The following is a 12,235-nucleotide window of genomic DNA, read 5'->3' as shown; positions in this document are numbered from 1 at the left end:
ATGAAAATACTACATTATTTAACGCGTACAGTACATGCCATAAAGACGAAAAAAGACGAAAAACGATGAAAGGGAAAAATGTCAGACTCGGTCTCTCCACCCCCCAAAAAAATTGTATTATGTTCCCCAAATAGGTAAAAAAAATACAGTCACCGGTCTCAAAAAAACGGTAACCAAAAAATACACACAGTTGGCGCTGCCATAATACAAGAACGATGCTGCCAGGTCATTTTTTACTACACAATGATTTTGTCGCCATTTTTAATTTTACTTTTATATTTTATAGCACGTAATATGGGGAAGTGAACGGTGTCATTCAAGACTACAATTCCGCCCTCAAATCAAAGTTTGGATTCTAAAAAGTTCATGGAACCCTCCCCTGGTCAATCACGCAGTCCTCGCCGCTGCCCCCCAGTGTTGTTAGCAGCTATGATGTCATATAGTCACCGCTGCAGGCAATCACTGAGCTCAGCCGTTCTGAGTACAGCACTAGGAACAGGGGTTTATTGAAACCGGAAAACCCCTTAAAGTAAGGCCCACCCTGCTCAGTGACCGATATTTCCCCTAGAGGAGCGGATACCCGAGGAGGAGCGTTAGGATACCGGGCGTTACAGGACACGTACAACGTTCTCCTCCTCGTCCCGCGGTCCTTCTTTCCGGAGCGCCGGCTTCTCCAGAGGACGGATGCGGCTGCTGTCCCAGCGAATCCACTCGTCGTATCGACTGCTCCAGCGCTCAAAATGGACCAGCATTTTCTCTTCTTCATAATCGATTTTCTCAATCTTTGACGGATACCTGAAGAAAGAAAAGAATCAGCACCGTGGAAAGAGAAGGTTCTGCCATTGTCTGATGGAGGTCACGCTTCTCACCGTTCTTACCGCCTCCGATTGCTGGCAGTGACTGGGAACATTACGTTTTATTTTTTTATTTCTGTGCATCCAGAGGCTGAAACCTGCACAGACCTTTTACGTTTGTGGCTGAAAGTTTGTTATAATTGTATCCATGCCTACAATTTCCATCGCCCCATGGGGAGAGGGTCATTTACGGCCTCCGTGCATCGCTGGCTGCAGAATGATCGAGGACTCCCCTCCGAAACCTTCATTAAGGGTTGACACTTTAAACGCGATAATTTAACAATTACGGAGTTTGATGTAATTTTTGTGGCGACTGGCTGCAAAATGAGTTACCGGAGAATCAGTCAGTGAGCTCTTCTGACGAGGGGAACGTTTGCAATTATTATATGTCTTTTTCGGAGCTCCTCTCAGCTGATTAATAACTACTGATCACACCAAGTTTTATCCCAAAAGGTGGAGATCCCCCCTCAACCGTCATGGCGAATTTTTTATTTTACTGTAGTCAGAGCAGGAACCTTTCCTCCAGTGGTCACAGCTACACCCTAACCCCCAATAGTCATGGCAGAGCTTTGTATTATCCAGACACATCAGATGCCTCCTTTCCTCCAATGGTCACAGCTAAAGCCTAACCCCCAATAGTCATGGCAGAGCTTTGTATTATCCAGACACATCAGATGCCTCCTTTCCTCCAATGGTCACAGCTAAAGCCTAACCCCCATTAGTCATGGCTGAGCTTTGTATTATCCAGACACATCAGATGCCTCCTTTCCTCCAATGGTCACAGCTAAAGCCTACCCCCCATTAGTCATGGCTGAGCTTTGTATTATCCAGACACATCAGAAGCCTCTTCTTTCCTCCAGTGGTCACAGCTAAAGCCTAACCCCCATTAGTCATGGCTGAGCTTTGTATTATCCAGACACATCAGAAGCCTCTCCTTTCCTCCAGTGCTTATAGCTACACCCTAAACCCCAATAGTCATGACAGTGCTGCCTATACTTCTGTGGTCATATCCCAGGCCTCCTTCCTCCAGTAGTTACAGCTACAGCCTAACCCCCAATAGTCATGACAGTGCTGCCTATACTTCCGTGGTCATATCCCAGGCCTCCTTCCTCCAGTAGTTACAGCTACAGCCTAACCCCCAATAGTCATGACAGTGCTGCCTATACTTCTGTGGTCATATCCCAGGCCTCCTTCCTCCAGTAGTTACAGCTACAGCCTAACCCTCAATAGTCATGGCAGAGCTTCCTATTATCCATCAGTCATATCAGAAGCCTCTCCCACTTTCCACCAGTAGTCACAGCTACATCCTAACCCACAACATTCATGGCAGGGCTCCCTATTCCCCAGTAGTCACATCAGAACCATCTCCCCCCTTTCCTCCAGGGTGCAGCCTTCGATCTTATTAACAGCGGTGCCGTAAAGGAGATCCATAGGAGAACTGGTGAACTCTCTCACAGCAGCTCAGTGATACACTGCGGGAGCGATCACCTCGAGTCAGTGTATCGCCGGCTGTCTGAGAAGTCATATCAGTGACTGCTCTCGCAGTGATCAGGATCGTCGTGGGACATTATGGATTATCTTCTCCGCGGACAGGTGAGGAATATTGTAGTTTATTATTTTATTTTTGTTGCAGAAGATGTTGGCGTTGGTGGATTAGGCGTTCGGTGAGTATGGTTTAATTAACATAATTAAAGGGGTCTGCGTAATTATTTCAAATAAAGGACTTTATTCTGGCTGTCTGTGTTTTTATACAATATCACTATGGGGTTAGTAATGGAGAGGTGTCTTATAGACGCCTCTCCATTACTAAACTGTGGGCTTGATGTCACCTAACAATACAAAAGTGACATCAAACCCACAAATATGAACCCCACTTGCCACCGCTACAGGGTAAGTGGGAAGAACGAGGCTAAGCACCAGATTTGGTGCAGGTATGTTTCCACGTTCAGGAAACGCTGCGTTTTTGACGCTGCGTTGAGCCGCAGCGTCAAAAACGCAGCATCCAGATGTTACAGCATAGTGGAGGGGATTTAATGAAATCCTGTCTCCACTATGCAGTAAAAAACGCATGCGGCAGACCCGCGGAAACGCACATGCGGCGCGTCTTTTCAGAACGCAGCATGTCGTTACAATAAGCAAAACACGCAAGAACACCGCAGGTGACCTGCCAGTGACCTCAGGTGCAGATTTGGTCAGGATTTTACCTGCATAAAATCCTGACAAAATCCTGAAGCATGCCTGAACGTGGACACATACCCTTATAGATGCGCCATTTCTTGGGCAGCTGAGAGCTGATGTTTTTAGTCTGGGAGGTGGAAATATTAATGGCCCCTTCCTAGGCTATTAATATCAGCCCGCAGCTATCTGCCTAGTCTTTGCTGGTTAGATTTTATAGGAGGACCCTATGTCAATTTTTTTTTCTGGGGTCCCCCTGTAAACTAGCCAATAAAGCCTAAGCTGTGTGCTGATATTAATAGCCTGGGAACCTTTATGGCTACTGGCTCCTTCCCAGAATATTAACATCAGCCCTCAGGCGTCAGCTTTCCCTCTGCTGGTTATTAAAATTACACAGGAGCCCACACAATTTTTTTCGTTAGAATTAACAGTTGCTGTCTGGTTACAGCCTATGTACGTTTGTTCTGCTAACGCTCCTGCATAGGCTGGTGACAATGTGTGTGTGATATTGTGTGTTTGTGTTTACTTATCGGCTTAGTGTTGAGGGTGTGGGGCTGATACCTTTTCATTAAGGTACCTTCACACTAAACGATGCTGCAGCGATCCAGACAACGATCCGGATCGCTGCAGCGTCGCTGTTTGGTCGCTGGAGAGCTGTCACACAGACAGCTCTCCAGCGACCAACAATGCCGGTAACCAGGGTAAACATCGGGTTACTAAGCGCAGGGCCGCGCTTTGTAACCCGATGTTTACCCTGGTTACCAGCGTAAAAGTAAAAAAAAAAAAAAAAACGTACATACTTACCTACCACTGTCTGTCCCCCAGCGCTGTGCTTCCTGCACTGTGTAAGCACAGCGGCCGGAAAGCAGAGCGGTGACGTCACCGCTGTGCTCTGCTTTCCGGCTGCCCGGCGCTCACACTGCAGAGAAGCACAGCGAGGGACAAACAGCGGAATGTAAGTATGTAGTGTTTTTTTTTTTTTACTTTTACGCTGGTAACCAGGGTAAACATCGGGTTACTAAGCGCGGCCCTGCGCTTAGTAACCCGATGTTTACCCTGGTTACCAGCGAAGACATCGCTGAATCGGCGTCACACATGCCGATTCAGCGATGTCAGCAGGAAGTCCAGCGACGAAATAAAGTTCTGGCCCTTCTGCAGCGACCAACGATGGCACAGCAGGATCCTGATCGCTGCTGCCTGTCAAACTGAACGATATCTCTAGCCAGGACGCTGCAACGTCACGGATCGCTAGCGATATCGTTCAGTGTGAAGGTACCTTTACTAAAAACCTAGAGCTAGGTGTCAATGAAAGCTGCTGACACCAAGCCCTAAACCCACTACCCTGATGCCTGCATCAGCATGAAAAAGTTGGTGTTGAACCAAGAAATTACATCACAGAACTTTTAGGTTTTTTTTTTTAAATCTTTATATAGCTCACAAAAACATTCATTGCTAAACAAAACCGCTTGCCAAAAAACACGTTTTTTCTGCAGCGTTTTTCCTGCCAAGAGATGCTGAAACCTAGCAGAAATTTCTGCAAGCAAATACTCAACTTGCGCAGATAACCAAAGCTATGTGCGCACGTTGAGTATTTGCTTGCAGAAATTTCTGCAAGGTTTCTGCATCTCTTGGCAGCAAAAACGCTGCGGAAAAATCCGCTACGTTTTTGGTGCATTTTTTTCCTCTGCATTCAATGTGGCAAAAATGCAGGTAAAAACACACAAAGAATTGACATGCTGCAGATTTAAATGCACAGCAAGTACTGAAAGGAAAAATACTGATCATGTGCACAGCACTTCAGAAATCTCATTGATTTTGCTGACATAAGGATATACTAGCATTTTTGGGCCAATTCTGCAAGGAAAATAACACCTCAAACATGCAGTGTGTGCACATAGCCTTATATGTTTTCTTGAAGAAAAAAACCTTGCTCCACTCGTAAGTCACAACCAATCATTCCTCAGGGACACTACTGACTTTCTATCTGTTCTAAGCAATCTCGACCCTATACCTACGTGAATACTTTTCTGCCCAATGATGAAAGGTTACAGCCGCAGGGTGTATAGACCCCACACTAGGTAGAAGATTAGAGGAACACAATCAACAACAGGATGACTTTCATTGTAGTAAAAAGCAAATTCTGCTTACGCATCTTGGCACTTATCAGGATTTTTTTCAAACGTAGGACCAGTTCTACTTTTTTTAAAAATGGCACCGCAATGGGATCAATTGTAGCCCCCTATATGCAAATATGTATAGGCCAAGTTTGAAGAAGTACCCATGTACACACACATGTGTTATCCATCCAACGTGTAATACCACAGAAGAGATTTATTGATGACATCTTCATTTGGCAGAGCACAATGCACACACTACCTATACTCTTCAACAAACTAAACAGTGCTCTCACTGTGATATACACTCACCTTGTAGATCTGGATCTACTGTCGGATCATATTTACAAGATCTCAGCACGAGATTTCCTATTACTATTACTCCTAAACTATATCCAGATTATTGTTATTTTTATATAAAACATTGCTTCCATGTATTATGTTCCTGGATTGTATTGGTCTGTTCTATTTGCTTTTATTTTAATGTTCGTTATTATATTTCTGTATATGTTGTTACAGACTCCTTGAGAAAAAAAAACCTGCAAGCTTGAAACATTGGATATAATCTGTTTTCTTGTTGCTCGAATTAATAAAATATTCCCTCATTATACAGGCTTCACATCTATATAATTGTGCTGGGGTCTATGGATCACCTTTCCTACAGTAGCCACAACTGGGGTCCTTACCCCAATAGTTATAACTGTGCTCCTTATTCCCCCAGCAGTCACATCAGAACCTCTCCGAATTTCCTTCAGTAGTTACTGCTGCAGTCAGTCTCCCCAATAGTCATTACAATGCTCCCTATTCCCCCAGCAGTCAAATCAGAACCTCTCCAAACTTGCTCCAGTAGTTACTGCTGCAGTCAGTCTCCTAAATAGTTATTACAGTGCTCCTTATTCCCCAGGAGTCACATCAGAACCTCTTCGACTTTCCTCCAGTAGTTGCTACCACAGATAGTCTCCCCAATAGTTATTACAGTGCTCCCTATTCCCCCAGCAGTCACATCAGAACCTCTCCGAATTTCCTCCAGTAGTTACTGCTGCAGTCAGTCTCCCCAATAGTTATTACTGTGCTCCCTATTCCCCCAGCAGTCACATCAGAACCTCGCCGACGTTCCTCCAGTAGTTACTGCCACAATCAGTCACCCAACAGTCATGGCAGAAATACCTACTGTCCAGCTGTCACATCAGAACTTCTCCCACTTTCTTCCAGTCGTTACCACCGCAGTCAGTCCCAAACTAATCATTACAGAGATTCCCAACCCCCAGGAGTCACATCAGAACGTCTCCCACTTTCCTTGAGTAGTTAAGGCTGCAATCGGTCCCCCATTAGTCATGGCAGAGCTTCCCATTCCCCAGTGGTCGCAGCAGGGTTTTAGTCCTCACCCAATACTTCAAGGTAGCTTTGTCCTTCCCCAATATTGAAATGTGCCCCCCTCTAACACATATTAGCAGCTCTTCGGCTGTGTTCACACTTGTGTTATAAGCTCCATTCAGCCTTAATTGTATTTTCAACCAAAAGAAGTGGATAAAATACCAGCAGACCTCAACAAGACATCTCGATGAGATTGAACATGTACAGTAGTGTCCAAAATACCAGCAGTGAGTTCACAAACACGAGAGAATCACAAAACCTTTCTACCAGGCGTTATTTCCAGCATTGGGGACATTGCACGCTGGTTTCTAATTCACAACATGAAGAGGAATGTGGATAATCTGTAACTACAGAAAATAACAAAGAACATTGGGCCGTTCTAATAATCCGCAGCGTCTGCTTTTGTCTTCACAGACTCACAATATTACTATTTTTTGTGGATTTCTCATTCCTGTGAATCACTGACCTAATATTTAGTTGTTACCCGCAGTTTTTTAGAACGGCTTCACATCTATGTTGCATAGAGTCACCAACTTCTGTCACCTGTGATTCCAGCCCAGGATCCTCGGACGACATCCCGCAATATTCTGGCATTTGTTGTTTTTTGTCTCAGAAACGCCATTTTTGATGTCACCCCACAAGTTGTCCTATCGGATTAGGGTCCGGGGATTGGGCCGGCCGCTCCATAACCTCAATTATGTTGCACTGGAACCAAGATGTTGCTCATTACTGGTGTGTTTAGGGTCGTTGTCTAGATGAAACCCCCATTTCAAGGGCATATCCTCTTCAGCATTATGCAACGTGACCTCTCCAAGTATTTTAATATGTGGAAACTGGTCTGGCACCATAGTAAGAGGAACCTGCCCATATCATGATGCTGGCTCCACCATGCTTCACTGTGTGCAGACTGTTCCGTGGTCTGAATGCAGAGTTTGGGGGTCGTCTGATGAACTGTCCGCGGCCCTCGGACCCAAAAAGAACAATTTTACTTTCATCAGTCCACAAACTGTTTCTCCATTTCTCTTTAGGCCAAATGAGGTGTTCTTTGGCACATTGTGTCAGCTTCAGTAAAGGTCTTTATTATCAGTGGGACTTTGCAGGGACTTCTTGGTCAGAGTTTAGCATCACACAGATGTCTTCTGTCACAGTCCTCACAGGTCACTTGAGACTGTGATCTTCCTGGAGCCGATCGCTGGCTGATCCTTTGCCATTCTTCCATCTATTAGAATGGTCGTCTCCATTGTAAAGCATTGGAGATCATCTTTACTGAACAGACGATCATTGTCTGCCCTTCTTTATAAGTTTTACCTCAACTTTCTCTGGCTTTCAAGGAGAAACGCAAGTACAACATTTCCTGGCTTCACCCTTAAAGGGAACTTGTCGGCGGGATTGTGCCCAGTTACCTACAGACAGTGTCAGGTCGGCGCCGTTATACAGATTACACTGATACCTGGTGATGAAATCAGTCTTGTGGTTCTTGTTAAAACGTTATTTTCAGTTAATGATATGCTCGTGCTCCGGGCGGCCTGGCTTATGACAGGTCACTGATCCCTCACTGACCTGCCCCTATTTTACATACTGAACAATATATGTATTGAAAAAAATAGAGGAAAAAAAAATCACCTACGCTGCAGTATGATCGCATCTATAATATGCATTAAATTGTTTTATTTAGACACATACATTAATTCTGAAAAAAATAAAAAAATCTCTCTCAAAATGGCGCCGGTTGCGCCTGCACAGTATCATCTATCGGCGATAAAATAGATGATACTGTGCAGGTCCGGCCATTTAAAGTTTTTTTTGTTTGTAGAATAAATGTTTGTAACTAAATAAAACAATTTAATGCATATCATTAGATGCGATCATGCTGCAGCATAGGCGATTTTTTTTTCTCGTTTTTCAATACATTTACTATTCAGTATGTAAAATAGGGGTAAGTCAGTGAGGGATCAGTGACCAATGATAAGCCATCAGTATGAATACCGAAGCAGAGCACCACATGCAGACCCCACAGGGCGCCCCGGAGCACGAGCATATCATTAACTCAGAACTGAAAATAAAGATTAAACAAGAACCACAAGACAGATTTCATCACCAGGCATCATTGTAATCAGTATAACGGCGCTGACCTGACACTATCTGTAGATTACTGTGCACAATCATGCTGACAGGTTCCCTTTATATAAGGGCCCCCTGATTCACGCCAGTTTCTGCACAGAATTGTTGACCTCCCCGATTGGACCCCACACAGCTATTATTGTAAACACTTTCCCCTTTCAATTAATTATTCTAATACACAAACTCAGAATCCTGCAGATCATGAACGCGGAGTCTGGTGGTTTTCTTAGAATCTACGGCACCGACTGGTAAATTGTGTGACGTGTGGTGATAGAATTTATACCAAAAACAGAGATTACTCTGGGCAGTCACATTGGACTGCTAGTATTTACCTGTGTCGCCTATATTATTTTCATTAGTAAAAACTAGACCATGACATTTCTTTTTTTTTTTTATTTACACATTTTCATTTTAGAATTTAAGATTTGTATTACAATATTTGAAGGCTTATGGGGGCACTAATAAAAGCGTTAGAGATATGACAGCAGCCACATGGGCCATAGGCAGCAAAAGACTGGCTCTAACATTCAAAGAAAAGCTTTCTAAGCATGCACTGATCTGTGCAGAAGTCACTGTGCAGGAAAAAGGAGAGGTGAGCTGTGATATCCTGAATGGTGGATCCTGCGTTATCTACTGTGTATAGAGGTGTTATCAGTCATTGTACAGGAGAAGGAGGTGAGCTGTGATATCCTGAATGGTGGATCCTGTGTTATCTACTGTATATAGAGGTGTTATCAGTCAGAAACCTGCAGTTCCAGCAAAGGTAATCAGTTTTTGACAATTATGAGAGACAATTACCTTTCACAACTGGTTCAGGACCCAACAAGAAGGGGGGCACTGCTAGACCTAATATTAACCAACAGGCCAGACCGCATATCAAATATAAGGGTTGGGGGTCACTTGGGAAATAGCGATCACAAAATAATAAGTTTTCAAGTATCCTTTAAAAAGATGTGTAGTAGAGGGGTTACAAGGACACTAAACTTCAGGAGGGCAAATTTCCAACGGATGAGAGAGGATCTTGGTGCAATTAACTGGGACGATATCCTGAGACACAAAAATACACAAAGAAAATGGGAGACGTTTATTAGCATCCTGGATAGGACCTGTGCACAGTATATACCGTATGGGAATAAACATACTAGAAATAGGAGGAAACCAATATGGCTAAATAGAGCTGTAAGGGGCGCAATAAGTGACAAAAAGAAAGCATTTAGAGAATTAAAGGAAGTAGGTAGTGAGGAGACATTAAATAAATACAGAAAATTAAATAAATTCTGTAAAAAGCAAATCAAGGCAGCAAAGATTGAGACAGAGAGACTCATTGCCAGAGAGAGTAAAAATAATCCTAAAATATTCTTTAACTACATAAATAGTAAGAAACTAAAAAATGATAGTGTTGGCCCCCTTAAAAATAGTCTGGGTGAAATGGTGGATGAGGATGAGGAAAAAGCCAATATGCTAAATGACTTTTTTTCATCAGTATTTACACAAGAAAATCCCATGGCAGACAAAATGTCTAGTGATAAAAATTCCCAATTAAATGTCACCGGCTTAACCCAGCAGGAAGTGCGGCGGCGTCTAAAAATCACTAAAATTGACAAATATCCGGGCCCGGATGGGATACACCCTCGAGTACTGCAGGAATTAAGTACAGTCATTGATAGACCATTATTTTTAATCTTTAAAGACTCCATAATAACAGGGTCTGTGTTACAGGACTGGCGTATAGCAAATGTGGTGCCAATATTCAAAAAGGGGACAAAAACTGAACTCGGAAATTATAGGCCAGTAAGCTTAACCTCTACTGTGGGTAAAATCCTGGAGGGCATTCTAAGGGATGCTATACTGGAGTATCTGAAGAGGAATAACCTCATGACCCAGTATCAGCACGGGTTTACTAGGAACCGTTCCTGTCAGACTAATTTGATCAGTTTCTATGAAGAGGTAAGTTCCGGACTGGACCAAGGGAACCCAGTGGATGTAGTGTATATGGACTGTTCAAAAGCTTTTGATACGGTGCCACACAAAAGGCTGATACATAAAATGAGAATAATGGGGATAGGAGAAAATATGTGTAAGTGGGTTGAGAGCTGGCTCAGGGATAGGAAACAAAGGGTGGTTATTAATGGAGCACACTCGGACTGGGTAGCGGTTAGCAGTGGGGTACTACAGGGGTCAGTATTGGGCCCTCTTCTTTTTAACATATTTATTAATGACCTTGTAGGGGGCATTCAGAGTAGATGACACTAAACTCTGCAGGGTAATCAATACAGAGGAGGACAATTTTATATTACAGGATGATTTATGTAAACTAGAAGCTTGGGCTGATAAATGGCAAATGAGCTTTAATGGGGATAAATGTAAGGTCATGCACTTGGGTAGAAGTAATAAGATGTATAATTATGTGCTTAATTCTAAAACTCTGGGCAAAACCGTCAATGAAAAAGACCTGGGTGTATGGGTGGATGACAAACTCATGTTCAGTGGCCAGTGTCAGGCAGCTGCTACAAAGGCAAATAAAATAATGGGATGCATTAAAAGAGGCATAGATGCTCATGAAGAGAACATAATTTTACCTCTATACAAGTCACTAGTGCAACCACACTTAGAATACTGTGCACAGTTCTGGTCTCCGGTGTATAAGAAAGACATAGCTGAACTGGAGCGGGTGCAGAGAAGAGCGACCAAGGTTATTAGAGGACTGGGGGGTCTGCAATACCAAGATAGGTTATTACACTTGGGGCTATTTAGTTTGGAAAAACGAAGACTAAGGGGTGATCTTATGTTAATGTATAAATATATGAGGGGACAGTACAAAGACCTTTCTGATTATCTTTTTAATCATAGACCTGAAACAGGGACAAGGGGGCATCCTCTGCGGTTGGAGGAAAAAAGGTTTAAACATAATAACAGACGCGGATTCTTTACTGTAAGAGCAGTGAGACTATGGAACTCTCTGCCGTATGATGTTGTAATGAGTGATTCATTACTTAAATTTAAGAGGGGACTGGATACCTTTCTGGAAAAGTATAATGTTACAGGGTATATACACTAGATTCCTTGATAGGGCGTTGATCCAGGGAACTAGTCTGATTGCCGTATGTGGAGTCGGGAAGGAATTTTTTTCCCCAATGTGGAGCTTACTCTTTGCACATGGGGTTTTTTTGCCTTCCTCTGGATCAACATGTTAGGGCAGGTTAGGTTAGGCTATGGGTTGAACTAGATGGACATATAGTCTTCCTTCAACCTTAATAACTATGTAACTATTGTACAGGAGGAGGTGAGCTGTGATATCACCTATTGTGAAAGGTGGATCCTGTGTTATCTACTGTATATAGAGGTGTTATCAGTCATTGTACAGGAGGAGGAGGTGGTGAACTGTTACATCACCTGTAACGGGGTCTACCAAGCTGGGGTACCTCTTTCAGTACCACCCCGTGTTTCAGGAGGTCCACTCTGCTTTGGCTGGAGTGGAGTCTGAATGAAGGACGCTGGCTGGAATTGCTTGCTTACATGGGCGCATATAGAAGATCACTGCTTCTCCATGTATTTCCAGTCTGACAACACTTTACTCACAGGACACAGAATATATCA

At 43.4% G+C, this 12,235-nt stretch overlaps 1 protein-coding gene across 1 annotated transcript in view; it reads right to left on the bottom strand.

Annotated features, from left to right (window-relative positions):
• The window catches only part of PHF20L1 (PHD finger protein 20 like 1), a 110,131-nt gene that overhangs the window by 83,365 nt on the left and 14,531 nt on the right, over nucleotides 1-12,235 (bottom strand). Inside the window, exon 3 of the mRNA XM_069731936.1 lies at nucleotides 624-795. Coding sequence (XP_069588037.1) covers nucleotides 624-795 — 172 coding nt within the window. The remainder of the gene's footprint in view (nucleotides 1-623; nucleotides 796-12,235) is intronic.

This window comes from Ranitomeya imitator, chromosome 6 (genome assembly GCF_032444005.1).
Source record: "Ranitomeya imitator isolate aRanImi1 chromosome 6, aRanImi1.pri, whole genome shotgun sequence".
Taxonomy (NCBI): Eukaryota; Metazoa; Chordata; class Amphibia; order Anura; family Dendrobatidae; genus Ranitomeya; species Ranitomeya imitator.
The sequence above is the reverse complement of the archived record's forward strand: the minus strand, read 5'-3'. Positions and strand labels throughout refer to the sequence as shown.